The 25734-nt window shown below is 53.2% G+C and overlaps 1 protein-coding gene across 10 annotated transcripts in view; it reads left to right on the top strand.

The window, feature by feature from the left end:
* MYO18B (myosin XVIIIB) overlaps nt 1–25734 on the top strand; it is a 229256-nt gene that overhangs the window by 35194 nt on the left and 168328 nt on the right. For all 10 annotated transcript variants that reach the window (XM_044930013.2, XM_025267427.3, XM_044930011.2 and 7 more), the window contains 2 exons: nt 5323–5467; nt 22803–22976. In XM_044930013.2, coding sequence (XP_044785948.2) covers nt 5323–5467; nt 22803–22976 — 319 coding nt within the window. The remainder of the gene's footprint in view (nt 1–5322; nt 5468–22802; nt 22977–25734) is intronic.

The raw sequence follows: 25734 nt of genomic DNA, 5'->3' as shown, positions 1-25734 counted from the left end.
CTCAGAAAAGGAGTTCAGTGCTCAGGAAATGCCCCCAGGAGTGAGAGCTGCTGCGTCACCCTGAAGCCCCTAAAGTCACCAGAGTCAGCAAATAGAAATGCAGGATGCCTGCACGTGTTCATCTTGTACCTGGTGTAGGACGGTGGTGATTTAGTTATTAACACTGTACTTACTGTACACTTAAAGTGTCCTGGGAGGGTGGATCTTCAGTGATCTCACCACACACCAGGAAGTGGTGACTGTGTGGTGATGGAGGCATGCATTCACTTCATCGTGGCAGTTACTTCACTACGTGTGCTTGCATCGCATCCTCACATTGCACACCTAACAACAGACCGTGCTCATTGGTCACTTATGACTCACAAAAACTGGGAACATTATAGGGTGCCCAATTAAATTAGAGTTTCGGACAAACATTGATTTTTTTTTTTTTTTTAACTTGTGTCCTGAATGTTGCACGGGCAGTCCTGGAGGATTGAAGTCATATCAGAGAAGGTTGCCTGGAGGAGGTGAGCATGAGCTGATCTTGTGCTGAGAGAGAGAAGTGAGTCAGGCGCAGGGAGGCCAGCGTTCCTGAGCCCCTGATGCAGAGGTGACGGTGGGGGAGAGGCAGGCAGGCAGTAGAGCGCAGGGTGAGTGTGTGAGATGGGGGGCTGTCAGCGGAGCAGGGCAGGGGAGCGGCCCTCTGGGGCTGCCTCTGCTCACAGACTGCCAGCTTCCCCTCCTGGGCCCGTGCAGCGCCACCCACCCCACCCCTCCCCCACCACTGCCCGCCACATCGCAGCTCTGAAATGGAACTTGTTTGAGATCTGCTGGGGCACCAGGACACATTTGAAATCAAAAGGTTTCATATTATTTTCTTCTTCTCTGTAATTTATTTTTCCACAACCTAGGCTGATTTTTTAAAAAATAAACACTGGCAGCAGCGGTCATCATCATCATCATAATAGTAATAATCCTTGCTTCCCAGCAGTTTGCTTCTGGCTGGCAGCAGCCAGGCTTCGGCCCGAGGCACATTGATTTTTTATGACCCAGGCATCAACTGTGGAGGAATGTGCTCCAGACAGAAGGTTGGGGACTGTGGTGCTCCTGCCAGGGGCTCTACCCGGAGCTTTCTCTTACTTAATCCTCATAAGGCCCCTTTGACACAAGGGATTATGATTACATCTGCTTTTCAGGAGGAGTAACCAGGCTCAGAGAGGTGAAGCTACTTGGCCAAGGGCACACAGCTTTTAAGTGGCCGAGGCAGGACTGGAATCCAGGTCGTCATTGTTGTTCAGTCAGAGTCATGTCTGACTGTGCAACCCCAGGGACTGCGATGTGCCAGGCTTCCCGGTCCTTCACTGTCTCCCGGAGTTGGCTCAAATTCATGCCCATTGAACCCAGGTTGGCCTGACTCCAAACCGGCACTTGTGTGTCCCATGACATCGCCCCAGACCTGTGCCCTGGCTGAAGGCCGTGTGTTCTGGAATGTGACCTGCTGTGCACCCCTGGGTCACTTCTCCTCTGTCAGCTTCAGTTTCTTCCCTGTGGAGTGGGTAGGGCAGCACCCAGCTCCTGGGTCTGCTCCTAGGGTTGGGGCTCGGTAGAGAATCTAGGGTGTGGAGACTCTGCCCGTCCTCACCACGTGGCCTCGGGCACGTGTCTCACCCTCTCTGAGTGTCAGTTTCCTCCTCCAAACAGTTGGAGAGACTGAGGCTGCCTGGCAGGGCAAAAGCCCCTAGGGCAGCCCTTCTCTCCCTCCTTACATGCGCTTTCGGCACCTGGAGAGGACGCAGACCTGGCAGTGTTGAGATACCGGGAGCCCTGGCTGGACGGACCTGTCCTGCCCTCCTGGCGGTCTCTGTCAGGTTCACCCCCTGTTCAGGCACTGATGTTTCTTTTGCAGATGAAGCGAGGCTGTGTTCAGTGTTTCCCTCCAGAGCTGCTCCAGATCCAGGGGTGGAGGGGTGGGGACCTTCCTGGGTTGGTGGGCTGTAGAGACACGGGAGAGCCCACCCTGGCCCTGGAGGAGGGCATGCGGTGTACACCCCCGTGAAGCAGAGTGGGACCCGGGCCCCACCAGGTGCTTGTCCCCAGGGAACCAAGTTGCAGGCCCCCAGGGCCACGCCCTCCCCCAGAGAGCAGCGCCCGGCTGCAGACCCCGGGTCCCCGCTGCCGCGGGCCACGTGAGAGAGGCCTGCACGTCCATCTTCAGGGTACTCGGCGCCCAGCACGCCCTGTCCTCCACCGTGCCCTTCCACTAGGACACCCTGCCTCCCCACCCAGCACCCATTTCTCCAAGCTGATTCTGTTTGCTCTGTTCACCACTTCTTCCCAATGTCGGCTCTGCGCCTCTCCCCAGGCCCAGCGCCCAGCCTGTGCCATCGGTGTCTGCATGTCTCCACTCCTTGAACCTGGAGCTCCCCAGGACAAGGCCACGGTGATCTGCCTGCTGGGGCTGCTGGACGGCAGTGGGGGAGGCGTCCCTGGAAGGCTGGACAGCCTGGTCAAAGGCGTGGCCTTGAGCCTGGCATTTATGGAGCACCACTGTGTGCCGGGCACCATGCTGGTGCTTTATCCATGTCCTCATTTAGTCCTCACAGTGACCTAGGAGCAGGGTTGGCAGTTTTTTCCATCTCCATGGTGGAAACTGAGCCTCCAATGCAAGGGCAGGAGATTGTGCTGTCACACTTCTGGGGCACAGAGGTGGGGGCATGTGCAGTTCTGTCCGCTCCCAGGTCCGGGTCTGGCCTCTGCATGGTCAGAACCTCCTGGTGCTCTCAGCATAGCCTGGTTGAATGTTCAGAGAACATCTTGGATTTTATTCTTCTAAGTGACCTGCCATCTTGGGTTGACCTTGAGTCTGATTGCATTGGACAAACCCTGGGCACCTTCTGAGTTGGCTTTTCTTTTTTTACTGATTTTTCTCTCTCCATGTGCACCATTCGGTCAAGTGTACAAAAGCACTGATTTTCAGTGTCCACTCAGCAGTGGTTATATCCCTACACACGGCTGCAGCCCCACCCTGGATCACCATCTAGAACGTTCCTCATTCCAGCAAAGGCTCCCTGGAGCCCCCACCCTGGATGGATGGGATCAGATGGATCAGAACCATCCTTCCCACCCATGTCATCCTCCTGACTTCTCTTCCCAGAGGGCTGTGCTGCCCGCTTTCGGCTTTCACATGAACAGAATCACACGTGGCTTGGTGTTTTGTATGTGGCTCCTCTGACTCATATGGGGTTCACACATGTGCTCGCATGATCAGTGATGCGATCTTTCTCATAGCTGTGTGGTGCTCCACCACTACGCCCTGCCTAGACCACCAGCTCTTTATCCAGCCTCCTCTTGGTAGACGTTCCAGCTGTGAGTTGATCTGCTGCACCGCCCTGCCTGATTTCTGTTTCCTCGATTTTGAGGAAGGACTGGCTCTTTGTCAGGGCATTGTGCAGAGGTGTCTGGCTCCCTGGAAGCTGAGGGACCAGTCAGCCTCCTCCTGATCCTAGCTGTCTCAGATCAGAAGCGCATACATTCAGCCCTCCGCCCTTGGGGGAGGCGGGGAGCAGAGGAGAAGATGCATGCCAGCTGCAGTGGAAGTTTGCTAATTCTTCTGTTCGTGTGAGCTAAGTGGCAGATGATGGAGTCCGCCTCTAATTGGAAGTCAAATGCTCACGGCTGCCAGTGGGAGCTGTAATAAATGTGGCGCCACGTCCTTTTGGTGTCCTTTCTCTGCTACTTTGAAATCTCATAAATAACCAAGAGCACGTTGGTAAGATGCCTTCCCTTCCTCCGTTTGCTCCAGTGGAGCAGCTGTGGTTGCTAGGTTGAGTTCCTGGTTGCTAGGGATTTTGTGGTCCTGTGGTGGCCCAGAAATATGATGGATCAGTGGAACATGCTTTTGCTGTTAATTGAAACATTCTTACAGCACATCCCTCAATGTCATTGTGCGCTTTGATGTCGTCTCAATTGGTCGATGATCCTTGGCAGGTTTCTTTCCCAGTTAGAAGTGGCTTGAGTGGAGGGGACAAGTGGCCTGGGCGGAGAGTCAGAAAAACTTGATTTTTACCCTGAATCTGGTACTAATTTGCTGTGTGACTTGGGGCAAGCATTGTGCCCTCTCTGAATCCCTAAGATCCAAGGACTTGCCAGCTTTGACAGCTTACAGTTCATCACCCAAGCTCTGTGAGCAGGCCAGGTGCACGTTAGTTCCTCGTTATCTGCTGGAGGATTATCTACAAAAGAATTCTCATCGTCAGCTCACTTCCTCTCTACCCAGCAGGCTTCAGGGGTTGAGTCTCCTTGGCCAGATGCTGTGTGTGTGTGCAGGAGTTTCAGATTGATTTTAATATTCAATCAGACATAATTGGGATTGTAAATCTGGGAAAGAAAAAGCGATACTCTGCAACCCATAAACATCTGATCATACCATTTTCTTTTCCCTCCTGCTGAAAAATCTCTGGTGGTTGCCCACTGCTTGCCCTGGGGATGGCAGACAGGATCTATCTCAGTTGCTGAGGCAGGTCAGTTAGTGGGGGCTGCAAGAGGGAGTGTCCTGAAGAGAGTCTGGACTTCCTGTGGGATCTTCATTGATTGGTGATGTCTGCTTCGGGTCCAGGAATGGAAACATGAGTATATTTTTGTCTATCATGGCTGGAATTTTAAGCCTGTGCCCTTTAACATGGGGTTTGAGGCCTTCCCTGTCGGCACCGGCCAGCTTCTCATGCATGTCTCTACCCCTCCTCTATCTGCCCCACTCCAGAAATCCCTGCTTCCCTGGCCATGTCCAGGTGACTGCCTGGTCTCTCCAGAGACCTCCTTTGTTCTCCTTGTCCCCCCGCCCACCAGGCCTCTTGTGTCAAATTGGTCAGCTCTGCCTATTTGCCATTCAGATGTCATTCACAATTTTGTCTCATCTTCTGTGACAGTCTCTTTGACTCTCTTGGGCAGGATTAATCAGCCTGGCCCTCCTCTGAGATCCCTGTCTCACACTTAGTTGTTTTTACGTCTCTTTCCACTTCTACCTTGAAAGGTCCTCAGAGTCAGGTTCTGGATTTCGCTCATCTCTGCCTCCCCAGAGTCCAGCACAGAGCCTCGGTAAATCTTATTGAACACATGAACGAATAAAAATCACACGCTATCCAAAGTCAGACAGAAGTGATTTTTATAACTTTCCCAGCACTCTGAGTTCGTGTGTCGGTACTCCCCAGCTAATCGTGGGTAATGTACTGTGGTCATAAAACGTCCACACAGTCCCCCGAGACTGAGCCCGCTTCCCGCTGTGAGCTTGCGTTTCCTCCACTGTGACGGTCTGCTTATCTCCCTCTCTGCCCTTGTTCTCAGCCTGAAGACAAGCAGAGGGCAGCGGCCGCCTTCACCCAGCTCCAGGGCGCCATGGAGACGCTGGGCATTTCAGACGGCGAGCAGAGGGCCATTTGGCGGGTGCTGGCAGCCATCTACCACCTGGGCGCAGCAGGGGCTTGCAAAGGTATGTGCTTCCCAGCCGAGCTCTCCTGGACTGCCGGCTGTCTCCACTGACGGGTGCCTGACAAGGCCCTTCTGCCTGTGAGGTGGGATGGTGTCAGCGTGTCGTCTTCTATATCTCTGGGGCTGCTCTCTGCTCGGCTATAGAAGCAGGTGTGCTGGGAAGGAAGCGGAGCTGATTTTCAAGCAAGCCTCAGAGCCCAGCACTGTCCATTCGGACTTCTGCGATGTCTGGGAGCTCCTCTGTCCAGTAGGGTGGCCGCTTGCTGCTTGTGGCCTTCGAGCATTTGACCTGTAGTTGGTGCAACTGAGGAATGTTTTCATTGTATTAAATTCTAATTACCATACATTTACATAGCCACATGTAGCTTGTAGCCACTGTGCTGCAGAGAGGCGCCCTGAAACAGGTGAGAGAAGGCTGGGTCCCTGCACTGAAGGTGATGTGTTTCTGTCTAGACATCGGGGAGAGGCTCCTGCTGTGTGTGCTGAGCCGACCCCGCTGTGCTTCTCCTCCCAGACTCGCTCCCGTCCTGAACTGTGTGCTGGCTGTCCTCCTTCACACTGGTCTCCCCCAGGGGTTCTGCCTGTCCCTGCCCTCCAGTCGTTCCCCTTTCCCTGTAGATACCCCCGTGATGGCATTCCTGTCCTGACTTCTCTATTCTTACTATTATCACCTTAGACTAAGAGTTTGACAGTCTTTTTTTTCCCGGGTTATCACAGTAGCCTCATTGCCGATGCCTTCGCTCCTCCCTTGTTGTGACCACCAGGCTCCTTTCTAGAACACAGACCTCTGGTGCTGTTCCCTGCTTAGAATCCTCCGAGGCGCTCCCTTGTCTGCTCCATCGAGTAAAATCCCTTGGCTTGGCATTCAAGGCTCCTCGCTTCCCTAGCCAGGCTCCTCTGCCACCTGCCTCGTCCCTGTGAAAGGTCGCACGGAGATGGTCAGTGTGCAGAGCAGTGCAGCCCCTGCCTTCATGGGGCTTATGGTGCCCTGTGTTACGACTGTGTCCTCGTCTAGCTCTTTCCTCTCGAGAGTGGCTTCCTTTGGGCCGAGAACATCCAGTTGGGACTGGCTTGTGGAGTGGATACAGGCGTGCACAGCGCCTGTCCTCTGGAGCTGTGTGCTGATGCTGGCAGGCGTCGGGCCCTTCCTCTGGGAGGCAGCGGACTTCTTTGGAACATGGCGGCACATGGTTCCTCCACCACCGTACCCCTGGGCCCTGTTGCCTGTCCTTTTGATTATCATACTCTTGAGCCTCATGTACTGGTGCGCTGATTTGATTTTGGACATTTCTAGGGGTTATGCTGAGTCAGAAATAGGTAAGGTGGCAATTCTGCAGTTGGTCCAGGCCAAGGGCAGGCATGCCTGACTATACAAACACGGAAAAAACAAATGCCGCTTGCCTTTTCCAAAAATCAGCCGTGGGGCATGCTCTACATCCTGATTGTTTGTAAATCGGACAGCTTTGTAAACAGTCTGGGATTAGGGACACCACTGAACAGTTCAGACCAGAAGAGCTGTTGAAGATTTAGAGTCGGGGCACAGGCATCTGTAGGTTGAAGGGGATGTGAAAGGAAACAGACCTGTTTTACAGAATGGAAGACTGAGGCTCCGAAGGTCCAGGTGCACTAAACCCCAGGGTATGGGTTCTTGAGCGAGGCAGATGTGAGTTAAAAAGCAAACTTCTCCAAGCTTCAGAGGCTTCTCTTTTAATGGGCTAATGTGGGTTGGTGTGAGGATTGAATACAGTAAGGAAGAGAGAGCTGTATTAAGCTGGGCTATCCTGAGGCAGACCCTGAGATGAAGATTTGAATGCATGTAACTTTGGGGGAAGGGGATATCAGAAAGAACCAAGAGGGGAGTGAGGGAAGGAAAGGTGGGTGATGATGGGGAGTTAAGGTGTGAATTAGGGACTTCCCTGGTGGTCCAGTGGCTAAGACTCCAAGCTCCTAAGGCAGGGTGTCTGGGTTCAGTCTCTGCTCAGGGAACTAAATCCTGCATGTCCCAACTAAAAGACCCATCATGCCTCTACTAAAGACCCCAAACGCTGCAACTAAAGACCCTGCATGCTGCAGTGAAGATCGAGGATCGCTCGTGCCATAACTAGGAGCCAGGGCAACCAAATAAACATTTAAAACATTTTTATAAATAAAAATAAAATTATAAGTGGACTAACTCTGGGAAGTGAGGGACCACTGTCTCTGGGGACCTCTGGAGACACCTCTGAACAGCATGTCTCACTGTGTATTACCCAAGGGGCGAGGGAGCCAGGATGTTGATCCACTGCCACCACCTGCTTCTGCCTGCTTGAAGGCTGCTCCCAGGGCGTGTTACCCCTGCCCCTCCAGCCTGCCCCATGCCTGAGCTGAGCAGGTTCCCGTAGCCAGGAAAGCAGAGGGGTGCAGACAGGTGCCTGCAGTGACGGACCGGGGACGTGTATGGGGTGGTATGAGGGAGGCCCCGGGGGCGGTGGGCAGGTCGTTCTTGACTCCGGCTCAGGGCAGTCCTTCAGCAGATTGTGCTGTTGAGCCTGGGTTAGCCAATTCTCCAGGGTGCCACAGCCATGGGTCTCTCGGCTGCACTCAGCTCAGACAGGCTGGCTCCCTCCCTCCCGGCACTCAGCAAAGCCTAGGGAGAGGGCAAGACAGGGGTCCCTCTGTCACACTGGAGCCCGCTCTGCCTCTGATGCCACAGGACAGAGGCTGAGGGAGCCCCCGGTCTATTAAGCTGCCACCAGAGAAGTCTGATGCCTGACTCTATCTCCCTGGGGCTCACGGGGCACCCCCTCTGATGTGGGCTTGGGACTCATACCTGTAATAATAAAAGAGAGAGTCACTTATAAATATTTTATTAATACATGATTATGGCAATAGCTCCTCCAGCCTCCCCCACCCCACCGTATAAATTATTTTAAGAGGAGCTGCCGTCAGTCTGCCTGGGAGGCCTGCCTGGTGATTTACTTACAATATATTCTGCTTTGGAAGACTTCATAATAGGTTGCTCTGAAATCAGCTATTAAGAATTTCAAAGTCGTATATAAATGTCTTGACTTTGTGTCATAACAGATCATTTTGAAATATATTAAGAATCATTTCCATTAATCAGGTTTTTTCTCCCCCCATTAAAACGATGCTCTCCTCCCAGCATGCCTGACTTCCTTAACTTGTTTTGAAAGTCCTGATTCTGCTTTTAAAAACCATATCTGTCCCTGTGGGGAGATTTCAGGCCTTATAACTGGACTCGGGATTTTTGAACTGCGAAGGCAGTAATGACAACTACCACTAACACTGGTTTAGCGTTTGCTGCTTTCACAAGTGCCTGTACCTCTTGCGACTTCTGGTATGATTTGGTTCGTTTGATAACCCGGTACAGAAAGATAGTGCAGTGGGAAAGCGTCAGCCTCCTGGCTTGGCTCCTCTGAACCTCAGTTTCCTCCCCAGTAAAATGGGGTAGTGATGGCAGCCACCTTGCAGGCTTGCCGTGAGGGTTAAATGAGTCAGGGCCAGTGCTGAGAGCACAGGACTTGGCTCACAGTGAGGAGCTTTGTAAGAGGAGTGTAGTTCACCTGGCGTCCGACAGCTGGTATGTCCAGAATGAGGTCTCCCTGCCACGACCACTCCCCTGCCCTAGACTTTGCATAGGCTGGTTGGGTCACCCCTTGCTGAAGAATTGGCCTGTTTGCCCAGGCCGCACGCTCACAGACGTGATGTCAGTGCACAACCTTGGAGCAGCCTGGGAGGAGCGAGAACTGTAAGATACCCTTCTTACAGATGGGGAGACCGAGGCCTGCCAGAGCGGTTCATCCTCATCCCCTGGGGCGTGCAGCTGAAGCCAGAGCTGGGATTTGGACCCAGTCTATCCAGGTGCTGAGCCCAGCCTCTGGGACCACATCCGCTGCCTCCCTGGCCCCATGTGCCGTGACCTCTGTCCTCTCGGGCTCCTGGATCTTCTCTGAGGCACCCTGAGCTGTTTTTACTCATGACAATTCTGACACCAAAGGTGTGGGCTTTTACTCACACCAGGCAGTCCTCTGATTCTCTGGACACCAGCTGGGTGTCCTACGATTTAATCCACTCCTGACACTACCTGCAGTTCGGGTAGGTCAAGGGCTCAGTCCCACAAGACCATACCACTTCAGACACAGGCCACAGACCCCTTCTTGGGTTGATGACTTGCTGGAACGGCTCACAGGGGTTAAGAGGGTGCTTTGCTTACCAGCATCTGCTATAAAGCACACAGCTCAGGGAACGCCCATGTGAAAGAGACACGTGGGGCAGGCGGCAGAAGAAGGGGCTTCCATCCTCACTGGTGTGTGGGCCTCCCAGCACCCTGGAAGCTCTCTGAGCCCCCTCATCAGGGATTTTCTGGAGGTTTCATTACATGGGTGTGCTTGATTGAATCATTGGCCCTTGGCGATTCACTCCATCTCCAGCCTCTTCTCTCCCCTCCCTGGAGGGAATGGAACTGAAAGTTCCCGGTTTCTAGTTATGCCTGGGTCTTTCGGGTGATCAGCCCCTCTCCTGACACCATCTAGGGTCCCCCAGCCACTGGTTGTCTCCTTAGCAGACAAAAGACACCATCACCATTTCAGAGATTCCAAGGGTTTTCGGAGCGGTGTGTCTGGAACTGCAAAGACCAAAGGCACATTCATGACAGGTGCCAGCCACAAGCCCTGTGCAGCAGGTCCCAGGCCCAGGGTCCCATAAGAGGCCATTGAGTACGAGTTGGCGGGTTGGTCCCCTCCATGGGGGCCCAGGCCCTCAGGTAGCCACGTGGTCCTTGCATTCTCATGGTTCCTGCCCAGTTTGGCTTCTCCCCAGGGAGCCAGTCCCAGCACACTCCTGGGGGCTCCTCTGACCCTCCTCGTTTGGGGGAGTCCCTTTAAACCTCCCCTGACCCCTGAGTGCCTGCAGGGTGCTGCCACCGTGGCCCCCCCCTACTGCCTCCTCAGTGCCTTCAGCCCCCTGACGTGGTGGTCTTGACCTCAGGAGGCTGGCTGCTGTGGGGCTCGGGGTCACCCTGTCACCAGCAGTGCCCTGGGCAATGGCAGAGAGAACGTCTCTCCCCAGAATGTGGCGGCGCAGGGCCCCGGGTGGCTCAAAGTCAGCTGGTCCTGGGCTCAGATCCCAGCTCAGCGTCTATTTAGCTGTGTGTGACCTTGGCCAAGTTACAGGGCTCACCTGTACATCCTCCTAAGAGGGGGAGACGGTGGTGGAGAGCCGTCTAGGGTCTCACCCACGACCGAGGTGCTGGAGATGCTGGGGCTCTGGGCCTCCTCCCACAGACAGGCCAGGTGGCTCCCGGCTCAGCCGGTCAGTTATCAACAGGCCGCATCCCTCCGTCTTTCTGCACCGTCTCCCCCTCCTCTGTCTCCCAGGCTCACGGTCCCTGATGGAGCCCTTGGGAAGTCAGCGAGAGGGGCCCTGGAGGCCGCCTCGGCATGGCAGGCAGAAAACCCTGGGTGATTTGACACAGGGACGGTTTGCTGTTAACCAAGACTCATGGCCCGAGCCATCCCTCAGGAGCCGCCAGAGAACCATTTATCCAACCTCGAGTTTCTTCCCTTTGGCAAAATGTGGCCCATGGAACAATCAGCCAGCCCCCGTGGGTGTTGAATGGCAGCGAACGGATGTTCTCTGGAGCCCCCTTGACAAGGAGGCAGGTGGGAAGGAGGGACATGCTGGGCCCTGCAGGGGGCGGAACCAGCCTGTGTGATTTAACCTGTGCCTGTAAAATGGTAAAACTCCACCCACCTTCTCCATCACTGGTCACAAGACTGCATCCCACTTGGCACGTGGGATGTGCCACAAGCCCCAGCATTTCTCTTTGCAGAACACTTCGTTATCAGTGGTCTCCATTGCGGCAGTGCCTGCCTGCCCCTGCGGTGGGCCGGAGTTGGGTGGGGGCAGTCCTGAGGCCCATATACTGGGTGGAGAACTCAAGCCTCCAGGGGGTGTGGCTCCTTGCTTTGGGGCACATGGTGACCTCTCGGTGCTAGTGAACGGCAGCTTCAGAGCTGGAGTCCAGTTCCGGACTCAGTCAAGTGCTCTTTCCACAGCTTTGATGACGGTTCTGGGGGCCAAGGACTGTGTGAGGGTAGTGGTCAGGAGTGATACAGACTGGGGCTTGGGGACATGAGGGTTCTAGCACGTGCCAACTCTGTGACTGGGCCGGTGACCGTGCTGGGGAAAAAATCAGCCGCAAGCCCCATGGCTTCAAGTCTCCTCTTACCGTCGCCCCAAGCTCCTAGGGGTCTGCAGTGTAGGAGGGCTTGGCTGGGCTGCGGTCAGAGGTGGTGATGCAGAAACAGTAGGGGTGGAGTGGCCGGGAGGCCAGACACCTCTCTCTCTCTGCTTCTCAGAGCTCAGGGCTCTCCCAGCGGCCTCTTTGGGCCTCCTTGTGGCCTGGCAGCTCCCCGGAAGCTTCCAGAGAGCAGCATGAAAGCTGTTTCCCCTCTTCTTAGTCACACAGGGTCACTACCACCACGCTCTGTGTCACAGCTTCAAAGGCCAGCAAGCCTGGCAGGTAGGGAGGGAATTCCCACTTGGCAATGCAGGCTGCTGAGGCTCAGAGAGGTTATGTGAGACCGCCAAGGTCAAACAGCATCACCTGGTGCAGCCACAGTTAGAATCAGCGCCTGTCTGCCCCCGCAGCCAGTGTCCCTCTCCTCTGTAAGGCTGCCCACCTGGCCCAGTCCTCGGGTGCCTTATTGGTGCCCGGACCTCCCCTCACCCGTCCTGGGACCTCCATCTCACCGCTCAGAGCGGCTTCAGGTCCGTCCCCAGCCTGCAGTCTCCCTTCATCTGCAAGGTCATCCACGAAGGGAAACCGAGACAGAGGAGCTAGGAATCGAGGCTCCCGACATGGGCTCGGGGCAGGTGGACCTGCGTGTATCTTACTTTGCCATCTGTGACCCTCTTGACCTCTGAGGCTCAGTGTCCTCATCTGAAGATTGGGGATAATAATTGTGTCACCTCCCCGTGTCCTTGGGAGGACTACAGTACTCATTTTGAATATATATAGCTCAATGACCCTTGTTATTATTGCTGTTATTATTAATGGAAAATCTGTCCCCTGTTGCAGTATCTCCCCTCAAAGCCTGAGTATGCCACGCTGGATTGGGCTGGTCTTCAATCCTCTCCAATCCCTGTGGCCCCATGGCTGTAAGAGACGACATACACCCGCCCTGGAAAGTCTGAGACTCTGTCACTCTGCCTGCTGTCCCTCGTGACTCCGTAAAATGACAGTAATGTTCAGAATCTAGACTATAATAACCAGGACGGGTGGTGTCTGCCCTGATGGCTGAGTTGCCTGCTTTCCTTTGGCTCTAAAGCCTGATGGGAGGTTTAACTTATCTGTCAATCACTGAATTGACCAGTCTCCTTGTCACTGACCCCAGTGCCTGACATACAACACACTTGGGCCCGTGTATAACCCAAGGACGGGCCCTGTAACGGGATGATGGAGGGAGGCTGCTGATCGGCCACCACTTCTGCCTGCCCTAATAAAGGTGCCAGACCCCGAAGAGATGGGGCTGTAACTTGGGGAGCCCCAAGAGGCCCGCAGGAAGGAGAGACGATGGCAGCAATGACAAGGGCCCAGCCCCCCGCTTTCTACCAGGACCCCCGACATCCAGCAGCCAGGGCAGTCTGTCCATGGATAGGAGGAGGTGGCCTGACGCTTCTCAAGCCCAGGCAGGACCCCAGAAGGCCAAGGGGAGTAGTAATATCAATGCTGTCAGCGTGAAGCAGTCAGTGTATGTTCAGGCACTTGGTGCAGACTTTTAACCCTTTTTTTTTAATTGTTTTTAAACAACTGCACAAGCGACACCGTAAAGTTGTCTTCCTGTGAGAAGTGGAAGCAGTACAAATGAACATAGAATGTCGGAAGCAGGTCGCTCCCCATTCCCGTGGTCCTCCTGCCCTTGAAGGCGACCGCTGTTAAGGTGCAAAGGTGACGTTTAGTGCAGCTGACAAGCCAGGATTGATGCACAGTTATTGACTGAAGCTCCTGGTGTACCCTGAGGTTCAGCTCGGTGGTGTACATTCTCTGGGATTTGACAGACGTGTTGGGTCATGTGTCCACCATGACCATGTGCTCCAGGCTGGTTCCAGTGCCCCAGTAGGCTGGCTTTTCTCTTTAAAATTCTGATTCGAAGTCGTCATAGACTCATCAGTAGTTGGAACAGTAACATGTTGAGTCCCCTGACTCCTCCCTGTGGCCGTGGCCATGGCCAGGGCTGCAGTCCCTCTGAAAACCAGTGCGTGGCCCTGGCCATGTTGCTGTGGTCCCAGCCGCAGGCCAGCTCCTCAGGCCCTTGAGACCGAGCGTGAGCTGTGCCTGTGGCAGTCGCCCTGCTGGGGTGGGTGGGGCGACGTTACTGGTTCAGAAACAGGTTCACAGTGGCTCCGTTTGACACGCTCTGCTTCTCCCTGTCTGGGCAGGGTGGACCACGCTGCTCGCAGGATGCCATGGTGCCCGTCTTGTCTCCGCTGGCTGCGGGGCTTGCCCGGGGAGGGGTCTCTGTCTCCGTGGCACTTCTCCAGCTGAAGAGCCTTCCGGCAGTTGCCTGCTTTGGGGGATTGTAAACAGCACCGTGTGGGCATCCTTGTCTGTAGAGGCGGTGCAGGGGTGAGCGTTCTGCAGGCGTGGTTTCCTGGGCCTGCGGGACCAGAGGGGTGTGTCTGAGTTTGGGTGCTTCCATGAACACAGTGCAATTCCCCACCCTGGGTATTTGTTCACGCAGGTCTGGTCACGGCACCCTCACATGCCCGTGGGGGATGTTGAGCAAGAGTCTGGGCCCCTGGACACCTGGGCCGTTGCTGAGTTCGTGCTGCTCCCCTTCCCCATCCTTCCCCTCCTCCCCCATGCTCCCCCTGCCCCCTCCACTTCTCCCCTTCCTCTCTCTCCACTGCTCCCTCCTCTCCTATCTTCCCTGTGCCTTAGACGGCAAACCCTCGGGCACCACCATCCTCACTTTCTAGGACATAATTCCCCTCTGATCCAAGGAGGGAGACCCAGACAGGCGCACTGGAGATGCCAGGAGAAATAGATAGGAGACACCTAAAGTTCAGCAGGGTCCTCTCCCCAAGGGGTCCTAGGACCTGGGACCCTGAACCGAATCTCCCAAACTGAGAGGGAGTAAGGGAGGGTGCGTCAGACAGAGGACCCCTTGTGACCAGAGGTGTGGTGGCCCCTTGAGCAAGGCCTGGGGCTTCGGTGTCCCCATCAGCCAGGTGCCAGCCTCAGACCCTGGCACTGGTGTTCGGGATTAAGAGAGGTTTCCCACACAGCCCCAGCACAGCCCTACAGCCCTAAGGCAGGCACCCCCTGGGCCATGTCCTGCCCCTACCCTTCCCCTGCCACAGGCCCCAGCTGGTGGCTTGGCTCCCTGCCCGACAGCTGCCGCAGCCCGGCCTATTCTGGGCCACAGGCAAGGATTTATTCTGCGTTTTCTGAGCATATTGAATTCATTCATTAAGCTGGAATGGCTGCTGTGGGATGTAAACAATTATATTTTAAAAAGCCACAAACCCCTGAAGTGGCTGATGCTAGAAGGCATTCCTGCCGCCAGCCCCAGGCTTCGGGAGGGAGATGTGAGGCAGCTGGAACCCCCAAGGGACCGGCTTCAGGTTGGCCCAGCAAAAGCCCCTCCCATCTTTATGACTTCTGTTTCCCATAAGTAATAACAGCAGCTGACATTCATCCTGTGCTTACAAGGGGCAGGTCCTATGCTAAGAGCTTTGTTCATCTCAGTGATTCCATGGAGTAGGCACCGTCACCCCATTTTACAGATGAGGAAACTGAGGCTCAGAGAGGGGAAAGGACTTGCCTAATGAGGGTGTATAGACACTCGCTGGGATCTCTTTTAGCCTTGCTCATCAGAGACTCCAGTGATCTATGGCTCAGTGAGGACTCCCATCATAAAAGCACGTCTCACCCTTCAGAGTCAGAGCATAGCAATGCTGCTGACAGCAATGATGATGGTGATGATGGGATTATTACCTGTCACTATTTGCTGAGTCCGCTCTCTGCCAGGCATGACTTAAGTGCTTTGCGTGGTTATTCCATTTAATCCTTGTAACTCGATATGGTTATAAGCTGAAGCTCCAATACTTTGGCCACCTGATGCAAAGAACTGACTCACTGGAAAAGACCCTGATGCTGGGAAAGATTGAAGGCAGGAGGAGAAGGGGACGAGAGAGGATAAGATGGTTGGATGGCATCACCCATTCAATGGACATGAGTTTGAGCAAGCTCTGGGAGCTGGTGATGGAGAGGGAAGCCTGGTGTGCTGCGGTCCACGGGGTCACAGAGAGTCGGACACGACTGAGAGATATGGAGAGTTACACCCTTTTTATGGTGAGTCGGTGGAGGCTCAGAAAGGCAAAGAAGTTACCGAAGGTCCTAACTTGGAAAGGGGAGGAGCCCAGTGTGGGACCAGGGAGTTATGTCTTTGAAGATTCCCCCATTCATGCCATGTTTTGCTGCGTGGTCTGGGGTGTCATGAATACACAAGGGATTAGTAATCACACCTTTTCACGTGGTTCTTGCCCTGATGGGATTAAGCACTTAGCACAGCACCAGGCATGTGGTGAGTACTCCGAAAACACCCGTTGTTTTTCTGGGCTTCCCTTGGGCCCCAGCTTCAAAGGAGACAGTCTGATAGGTTGAGGGACCCCTGCTCAGCCTACCTTGCTGAGGGACCCCAGAATGTAGGAAGAGCATCAGACTGAGGGCCAGCCAGGGCCAGGTTTAATCCTGGTTTAAACTGTGTGGCCTCAGGCTACTGGTCAGTCACTCACCGGCTACTGGTCCCACCCCTCAAACTGTTGCTCCTGCAGTTCCCCCAGGTGATGAGTGATGCCTTCCACCAAGGCCTGGTAACTCTGCTTCTCAGCTCGGATCAGCTGCCCTGGGGACACTCCTAGGCAGCGTCACATCCAGTGTCTTGTTTCGTCCTTATAGTGACTCCCTGGGAGAGGAACCACCCCGCTGTATGGATATGGAAACTGAGGCTCAGATGTCCTGCTCGAGATCTTGCAGCCTGGTCTAAAACTGCCATATCTGGTTCTTCCCATGACCAGCCACCACCCCAAAGATGCCATGCCAGTCTTTCCCCACCAGCTGCTTGATCAGTTAGTCCAAGAGACCCCTACCCTTGCTCCCTTTCTCCTGTCAACTGATGCACAGCAGCAGACTCATGGTACTGAACAGTCTTGCAGAAGAGTGGCCCGTTTTGCTTGGTTTAAGCAGATGCTGCTGCTGCTGACTTGTCCAGCAAGCCATTTTTTCCCCCAACACCATAGTATCCAGAGAGGTCCACTCATTGTCTTTCCAGTTGATCGTGGATTCTGAACAACTCAGCAACGATTTATTGGTGGCTTGTTGACCAGACCTTATGGGGCTCACTCACTGTGCGGAGGGACAGAGGACTTCTCTAAGATCTGTCCAGGTTTCTGGGGCTGCATGGCACCCAGGGGCAGCTGGAACAGGCAGGAAACCTCACACTCAGGAAGAGCCTTAAAGTTCTGGCCTCTAAGACAGCCCCATTTTCCAGGGTCCCAACAACTGAACCTGACCTGGTATCCCTGGGCAGAAATCTCAGCATGTGGTCATGATTACAAAGGTTGACATTTATCCCGCAGATCCTGTGCTTGGCGATCTGCACCTGTAACTCCACTGGCCCTTCACAGGAACGCCCTGGGGGTAGAGGCCATTTCACAGGGGAGGAAACCGAGGCTCAAAGAGGCGACACGGTTTCCCCAATATCACCTGGCTTTGGCCAGCAGAGGTGGGATTTGAACCCAAGCAGTCTGTTTCTGGAACGTCGCCTTTTCTCGGGGCACCCATGGCCTTTCAGGCTCATCTCTTCCCTGCAGGTGGCCCCCTCCTTCACGGACCTCCAAACTGTAAACCTCTGTGTGAGGAGATGTGAGCCAGATGCACCAGTGTTACAGATAGGTCACGTAACGGCCAGTGACTCAGCGGAAAAGTCACCTGGTCATCGATAAATGCAGGAGGCCACAGTAACTGATAGCAATTGAACTGACGGTGCCCAAGGGAAAGACGGTCGTGTCATTTTTTTCCTCTTTTTTTTTTTTGTATTGAGCATAAACAGGAAAACCTGCCTTTGCAGATGGATCTCAGCATCTCAGAGACTGCAGTTTCATCACTCTCCCTCACTCCTTCCTTTTTTCTCTTTTCTTTCTCTCATTTCCCTTTGTTCATTCTTCTCTTCAAATCCTAGCTTGCTTCTTCCCAGCAGAGTGATCTTGGGCAAATGACTCAGGTACAGTGATTTGCCCAGGGTCACCTGGTTAATGGAGAACTCTTTCAGCTAAGCCACTGTTTCCTAAACTGGTGTCTCATTGGATGTTGGACCATCTTGGTCTGAAAGCATTCCCAGGCCGCATCGGTCTGCACAGAACGTCCCTTTCTTGGAGCATCATACCATATTCCTTAAAGGCTCTGAGATGTCCTGCAGTTAAGAAACTTATGTTACCGGCAAAGTGATACCACACAGCATCCATTTCTCCCCAGGGAACATCTGCTCTGAGGAGCCCTTTGGGAGATTCTGACCCTGGCCGTGTGGCTGCTCTGTCCTGCTCCACAGCCCTCTGGTCACCCGGGGAGTTTCTGCCCTTGGTAGCACGGTGATTGGGGCCAGACCTCACCCCACATCTACAGACAGTTTCTAGGGATAGACAGAGGCACACAACCCAAAGAGCAGCATGCCAGGAATTTGGCTCACTTCCAGAGAACCTTCTCTTGGCCTCAATAATTGAAGGGAGGTATGTGTTAGTCACTCAGTCGTGTTCTACTCTTTGTGACTCCATGGACTGTAGCCCACCAGGCTCCCCTGTCCATGGAATTCTCCAGCCAAGGATACTGGAGTGAGTAGCCATTCCTTTCTCCAGGGAATCTTCCCAACACAGGGATCGAACCTGGGTCTACCTGCTGCTTTGGAGGCAGATTCTTTACGGTCTGAGCCACCATGGAAGCCCAATTGAAGGAAAAACCAAACCAAATCATGTTACGTGGGATCAGCATCTGAGGCTGTCTCTGAGCCTTAGGGCTGTAAATGGGTGCAGCGGCTGAGATGAGGGTTCAGGGGCTAGAATCTCGCGTGGGAGGTGATCCCAGGAAGCCCTGGGAGGGGCGTGGGGAAGGAAGGCAGCCCTAAGAGCCTGTCACCAGAACCAGCTACTTCTGCAGGCAGCTGGGGCTCCACTCTGCTAGAGGCCTCGGGGGGTCAGCATAGAGCATAGCCTGGAGCTGCTGTTGCTGCTACTGCTACTAAGTCACGTCAGTCGAGTCCGACTCGGTGCGACCCCATAGACGGCAGCCCACCGGAGCAACTGCTCTCAAAAGGCCTTACCTTCAGTCCCTGGGTCAGGAAGATCATGGAAACCCACTCCAGTGTTCTTGCCTGGAGAATCCCATGGACAGAGGAGCCTGGTGGGCTACAGTCCATGGGGTCGCAAAGAGTCGGGCACGACTGAGCAACTAATGCTTTCAAACTTGGAGTCACTGGTTGAGGGCTGGGGATGTTTGTTCCGTGGCACGTCCAGCCACACCCTGTGCTTGAGCAAATGCCCGTGCGAACAAAGGCCTCCAGCAGTGGGGGCACAGGAAGCCCCGGGGCAGACGGTGGCGCAGCGGCAGCCTTCCTGCTCTGGTCCACCCCCCGTGCTGCCTTCTGAAGTGTAGCCCTGTTGCCTTTTGACTTGACCTACAGCCCACGTGTGTGCTCAGGCCAGGTCTGAAATGTGAGATATTGGGGATACCAGAGCTACCCCTAACCCCATGCCATGATCAGAGGGTCCAGAGACCTAGACTCAAGTGCTGGCTCAGCCATTTACGGCTGTGACTCAGGGCAGGGCGGTTCCCCTCTCTGGGTCTTGGTGGCCTCTGCTATAAATCAGGCCTAACAGCCTTCAGCCTGCACACCTCCCAAGGCAGCTGGGAGATGAGCCAGGGTCATTCAGCCGTCCTCCTGCTCTGTGTAGACACATCCAGGTGTGCATCCCCCAGGCCATGGCGAGATGCACGGACTGTTTTTCACTGAGCATAACTACAGAACTGATGTCTGCAGGTAGTTCTTTCATAGAGAGCTGTTTCAAGGGTGGGTGGCCCCGTTAGACAACATTGTATTTATGTAAATCCGGCCACACACAGGCAGGTGTGAGGCCAGTGGTTACCGATAAGTATTTTTCTGTGTGTCATGGGCCCTGAAGGCAAGCCACCCACTTCCTGTGGTGTTCCACTGGAGGGGAGGCTTGCTGAGTCGGACTCGGGGAAGTATGCTGCAGTACTACACGCTATGGGCAATTTAAGAGATTCTCAAGGGGAATTTTAAGCCTTTGACTCTGATTTTTCGCTCGGTTCTGGTTTCAGAACAATATCCCTGTATGAAGGCTCCTCTGCATGGTCCCAGGGTTAGCACACTGAAAGCTGAAGTCAGAAGACGTTAAGTTCAGATCTCGTGTCTGCCCGTTACCAGCCACGAGACCTCAGAAGGTCGCTCTCTTTGTGGCTCAGTGTTCTCATAAGCAGACCCTGGCTGCTCTGGTGCCTGTGTTCCTGTCCAGTCTGCCTTCTCCCCGCCACAGGTGCCAGCCCAGGGTTCTCAGCCCCCTCTGAGAAGGCCTGGCCTCCTCCCAGCTCTGTACAAAGACGTCGGGACCCACGGGGTTGGGTGTGGCGCTTGGCCAGGCTTCAGGGGGCTGGACACAGAAACGCGTTTTCCCGCAAGGCTCACGTGTGCCTCCTGGGTTTCACCAGCAGGATGCTGCGCAGAGCGCTTGGAAATATACCCCTTAAGTCCGGCTGGACTTAGAGGCCTGCCCTGTCTGCTTCCAGCTCCTCTTTTCAGACACAGCTGTCGCTGAGCCCCTTTGCGAGTGCTTGTAGCTTCTCAAGGCTACGGGTCACGGCGGGCAGGGTCCGGAGACCGTTTCAGAGGGTTGCAGTGGAGGCGATGGGGCGGGAGAGGGGCAGGGCATCGGCTGCCTGGACAGTCGTGTTCTGTTGAGTTCACTTTCAGCCCCATCCTAGGAAGAGGATGTCTCATTCAGGGCTAGTAGCCTGCAACGCCTCTCTGTAATGCTTGCTAATCTCCATTATTTTTAGCAAAGAGAAAGCAGACCTCGGGCTCCCAGGTAACTGTATCTAATTAGACTCTAATGGTATCTCTGTACGCACATTGTATTTATCTCTGCCTTCTGTTTGTGACAAATGATGGCAGTGTTGATTCAAAAACTAGCCCCCCATACACTGGTGGGGGGACAGGGAGAGACTGAAGAGGCAGCCCTTCTAGATGGGAGGGTGGCAAGTGTAACACACAAGGGAACTGACACATGAGGCTTGTCTCTGGCGCTGCAAGGTGGGTGGATCTCCACCCGTGCCCTCTAGAATCTTAGGAATTTATAGAGAGGCCGGCACTGGGCTGGGTCACAGAGCCCCTCTGGAGGGTCTCAGAAGCACCCTGCTGTCTCAAGGCTGCGTCCTTGTAACAGAGCCCACTGCGGGAGTGGGGAGAGCTGGGTGGGCATTCCAGGGGCAGGGCAAAGGGTGAGGCCCCTCCAGTTGCCCAGGGCAAGCTCACAGGCCACCTGGGTGCCACATCCTCTCAGTGACCTCCTACAAAAAATGGGTTCTCATTTAAGATAGTGCCATATAACATTTCCTTTCACTAGGTACTTACGGAAAGTGAAAAGATCAGTGATTCCACGTCAAAGAAAGTCTTACCTAGGGTCATAATATTCTCAAGGTGATATTGAAGGAGACTTCCCTGGTGGCTCAGATGGTAAAGAATCTGCCTGTGATGCAGGAGACCCAGTTCAGTCCTTGGGTTAGGAAGATCTCCTGGAGAATGGAATGGCTACCTGCTCCAGTATTTTTGCCTGAAGAATCCCATGGACAGAGGAGCCTGGCAGGCTACAGTCCATATTGATTTGGGGTAAATAGTTCTTCCATTTAGCCTGATTTCTGGTGACTTTTCTGAATCAGTTTTCTTATCTGTAAAATAGGAACGATACTGCTTTTAGGACTTTTGTGAAGATTCAGTAATAATAATAAGTAGTTAAGGCTTGTATGTACTGATTTTTTTCTGTGTCACACCTGGAACTCTAAGACAGGTGTTCTGACTCCAAAAGCCATGAGCTGAACAAAGATGACATGTTGAACTAAGTGGGGTCGGTAAGTGGCAACTGTTAGCACTCGCGTTACTCTTACCGCCGTCATCACATTGTCCCCTCCACCATCCTCACCGCATAATCACCACCATCGTTCTTACCTTCTTGATCATTTTTTAAAGTGGCAGGAGTTTTTAACTAGCCATGTAACCTCTCTGGATCTCAGTTTTATTATATGTAAAATGGGAATTATTTCTAAAATGGAGGTAATAAAATGATGTTCTTGAGAGAATCAGTACTGAGTAACTGGCGTGTAGGAAGACCTGGATAAGCAGTGGCCAGCGCTCCTTCTTATTGGGTTTCCCTGGGGGCTCAGCTGGTAAAGAATCCGCCCGCAATGCAGGATGCCTTGGTTCAGTCCCTGGGTGGGGAAGATCCCCTGGAGAAAGAAATGGCAACCCACTCCAGGTGGATATTGTCAAAGCCCCAGATAAAGTCTTTCCCCAAACTTCCACATTTTTCTTAAACCAGGCAGATTCTTTAAGATGTCTGTTTGAAGAATGATACCCTTATGATCTTTTTCTGATGGATTGAGAAGTCTCTGTTGGCAGCTGTGATTCTTATTTCAAAGAAAGAAACACAGATATGGGAAGATAGAAAATGGGAGAAAATTATTTTAAGAGTAGAACTGCAGTTCGCCTTAGTAAATCATTAAATTTTAGAATTTGGATTACAAAATTAGTACAGAACCACTGCAGAAAACGTTTGAATATATCTCCTTTTCCTATTTATATAGCAGCTTAGAGTGATTTACACAATTGATGCCATACTACAGTATGATTTTTTCTATTCCTTTTCATTTAATGTTACCATATAAGCATTGCCCATGTTGTATAGGCTTTGTTGCTGATGTTAAGTGGCATTATAATAGCACATAGAGAGGATGATATTTTTAATTGTTTTGGAAAAGTGAACAACTAAGCTGCAGGTGGCAGCTTAGTAGGACAAACGTGTCTCTTGGGAAAGCTGGCTCCTGCCCGAGGCCGTCAGCTGGGGCCAGGCCTCAGTGGTTCAGGCTCCTGCTGAGGGTGGGTGGCCCAGAGGCTGGGAGATGGCAAGATTCTCCGAGGTTTTCTTGGATGCCTACCCATCACCCACCCAGGACCTCACCGCCCTCCTCTGCTCTGTCCCCCGTGCAGTGGGCCGGAAGCAGTTCATGCGCTTTGAGTGGGCCAACCATGCAGCAGAGGCCTTGGGCTGTGAGTATGAGGAGCTGAACACGGCCACTTTCAAGCACCACTTGCGACAGATCATCGAGCAGGTGACGTCTCGGCCAAGCCGGCGGAGCCTGGAGGGTGAAGAAGCGAGCTCAGGTACCACACCGTGGCCTCCCTGGGTGGGCTGGGTCCCTGTGGAGCCACCCTTTGGGGACAGACCAGCATCCTTTCACTATTCATCAAGGATTTATTGAGGGTCTACTGTATGTAGACCTTCTAGGTGCAAATGAAGCTGCTTCTCTGGAAATGGGCTTGGCCCTTCCTGCACAGTGCTCTGTCCTGGTCAGATGCTGCCGAAACCTGGGAGGGGGCCCTGTGCTGCCAGGAGTGGGCACTAAGGATGGTGCCGGGGACCATGGCCTTTCCCCTGGATGTGCTCTCTGCTGAGCCCCTGCTCTAGGTGGAAGACTGACCTGCCACAACAGAAATAAGGCCAAGGTGGTTGGTCTGGCGGGGAGGACAGTAGATAAGGTTAGAGAGCTCACAGAGTAGTCTATAAATGGAGTTTTCTTTTCATACTGAGGGAACCCATGGAGGGGCACAGGCAGGGGAAGGGCACGATTAGTTTATTCTGCGTGAAGCCCAGCCTGGATGAAGAGCAAGGAGTGGGTGGGAACCGATACAGGTCACCCTGGTGAGGTGATGGAGGCTGGACAAGGGATGGGTGGGCCAGGTGGGCGGAGGTGGCCAGTTCAAGGTCTAGTTGACAATTAGAGCTGTCGGCATGAGCCCTGGGCAGAAGCAGGGGGCCAGGACGCCTTCTAGGACTTGAGTCTGAGCAGCCGGAGGAATGGGGGTGCTTTGAACTGACGTGGAGCGGGGCAAGCAGGAGCACCCTTACACTGCACCTGCGCAGGCGGGTCTGCTGAGTCCCAGGTCTGCAGCCTCGGTGGCCAGATGCTTTGGCTGTAGAAGGTGAGGGCAGAGGACCCCTCAGAGCCCCGGGATCTCAGAACTCTCCAAGAGGAGCTCTCCGGAGACTGCAGTCTGGGCTTAGCGGGTAGCACTGTTTTGAACTGTGCTTTTAGCACCGTCTGTTAGAGGCCCCTTGGATCCACAGGGCTGCTCCACCTGCCAGGGACTTCAGCTTGATGGCTGATGTCATAGACTTCACTGCCATCCAGTTCTGTGCTCTTGTGTAAGCTGGGGTCTGCCTAATAGTTACGCCTCCTCTCCGACACGGGTGCACATGCACAGGCACACGCTTGTGCCATGTACAGGCATGTGTACACATGCACGTGTGCACACACCTGCACACAGTGCACATATGTACACACACACACAGAAACACAGTTACATGTATGCACTGCTTTGTGAAGCTGAGTCAGCCTCGCAGCCTGAGATCTCAAGGGTAGATATTAAGCAGGCAGGGGACCAGCAGGCTTGACAGAGATGCTGGGAGGCTGTGGGTTGCCTAGCAACGACCCAGGATGCAGGTGGAGTTAAAGCAGGGACGGGAAATGCTTTGGGGCTGCAGCGGGCGGCCTGGAATGTACAAGCAAAACTATTTCTCCAAGCCCTAGGGCCTGCAAATTTGCAAACTGTTTCCAGTTCTGTGGCTGGAACCAACACCTAAGGATCAGTGTTTGAGATACAAGCCCCACTCCTTACCCCGCTCTGCTCAGTGCCCCTTAATCAAGGCTGGCTGTTCTAATGGGACCCGTGTGTGTTTTTACAAAATTGAGGCTACCATTGTAATAGTTTTCTAAGCTTTTTTTATTCCTCCTAACACTATATGCAGGCACTTTTCCATCTCATTCAATATTCTTCTAGATCTGACTTGAAGTATTCTATTATATGGTTGGACTACAAATTATCTATCCCATTTGCTATTCTTTAGATATTCGAGCTGTCTTGAAAAAGTGATTTTTTGCCATTTTAATGAACAATTTGGAGAATGTATGTACCTAGAAATCTTTGTTTCTCTGCATATTTCAATACAATAAAATCCTAAGAGTAAAGTTATTAAGTCCAACATGTTACGGCTTCTGCTGTGAAACTGCCAAATTTCCCCCTAGAAAGAGGGAACAATAGATATTTACTGAGTACTGTGTGTCAGAAATTGGAATTTGGAGCCAACAGACTCAGAATCAGTCCCCATCCTTGGGGCACTTTCAGTGGGGGGCAGGGTGGGAGACACAGACTAACAGAATAACCAGAAAGTAAAGATGAGCTGTGGTCACTGCTGCGAAACTAGGGTCCATGTGCCCTCCGGTGGCCCATTCACTTCACTCAGCATAACGTCCTCCGGGTTCATCCGTGTTGGTGCAAATGGCAGGATTTCCTTCTTTTTTGACTTTTGAGTTATATGCTACTTATATCAGAAATCTAAAGTAGTCCAACTTAGACACAGAGTAGAATGGTGGTTACTGGGACAGGGGTAGAGAGGGAGGGGGAAAAGAGACATTTTGATCACAGAGTACATAGTTTCATTTAGTCAAGATGAAAAAACTCTAGAGGACAGACAAAGTGATCAGTAGATGAATATCTCCACCGTACAACAGAGTGCCTGCAGTTGGCAGTAATGTATTCTGTATGTAAAAATCTGTTAATCTTATGTTAAAAGTTCCTCTGTCTCCGCCTCTCACAGACACACACACACACACACACACAGGAAAGAAACTTTTAGAGGTGATGGTTATGTTTATGGCATATCTATGGTGATGATGTCATGGGTTTATGCTTCAAACTTATCAGGATGTACGATTAAAAATGTACAGGTTTTTTTGTATGTCAATCGTGTCTCAGTTTGAAAAGTAAATTTTTCAAAAAAGCAAGGGGACGTCCCTGGTGGTCCAGTGGATTAAGACTCTACTTTCAGTACAGGGGGCATGGGTTCGATCCTTGGTGGAGG

This window comes from Bubalus bubalis, chromosome 17, assembly GCF_019923935.1.
Source record: "Bubalus bubalis isolate 160015118507 breed Murrah chromosome 17, NDDB_SH_1, whole genome shotgun sequence".
NCBI lineage: Eukaryota > Metazoa > Chordata > Mammalia > Artiodactyla > Bovidae > Bubalus > Bubalus bubalis.
The sequence above is the reverse complement of the archived record's forward strand: the minus strand, read 5'-3'. Positions and strand labels throughout refer to the sequence as shown.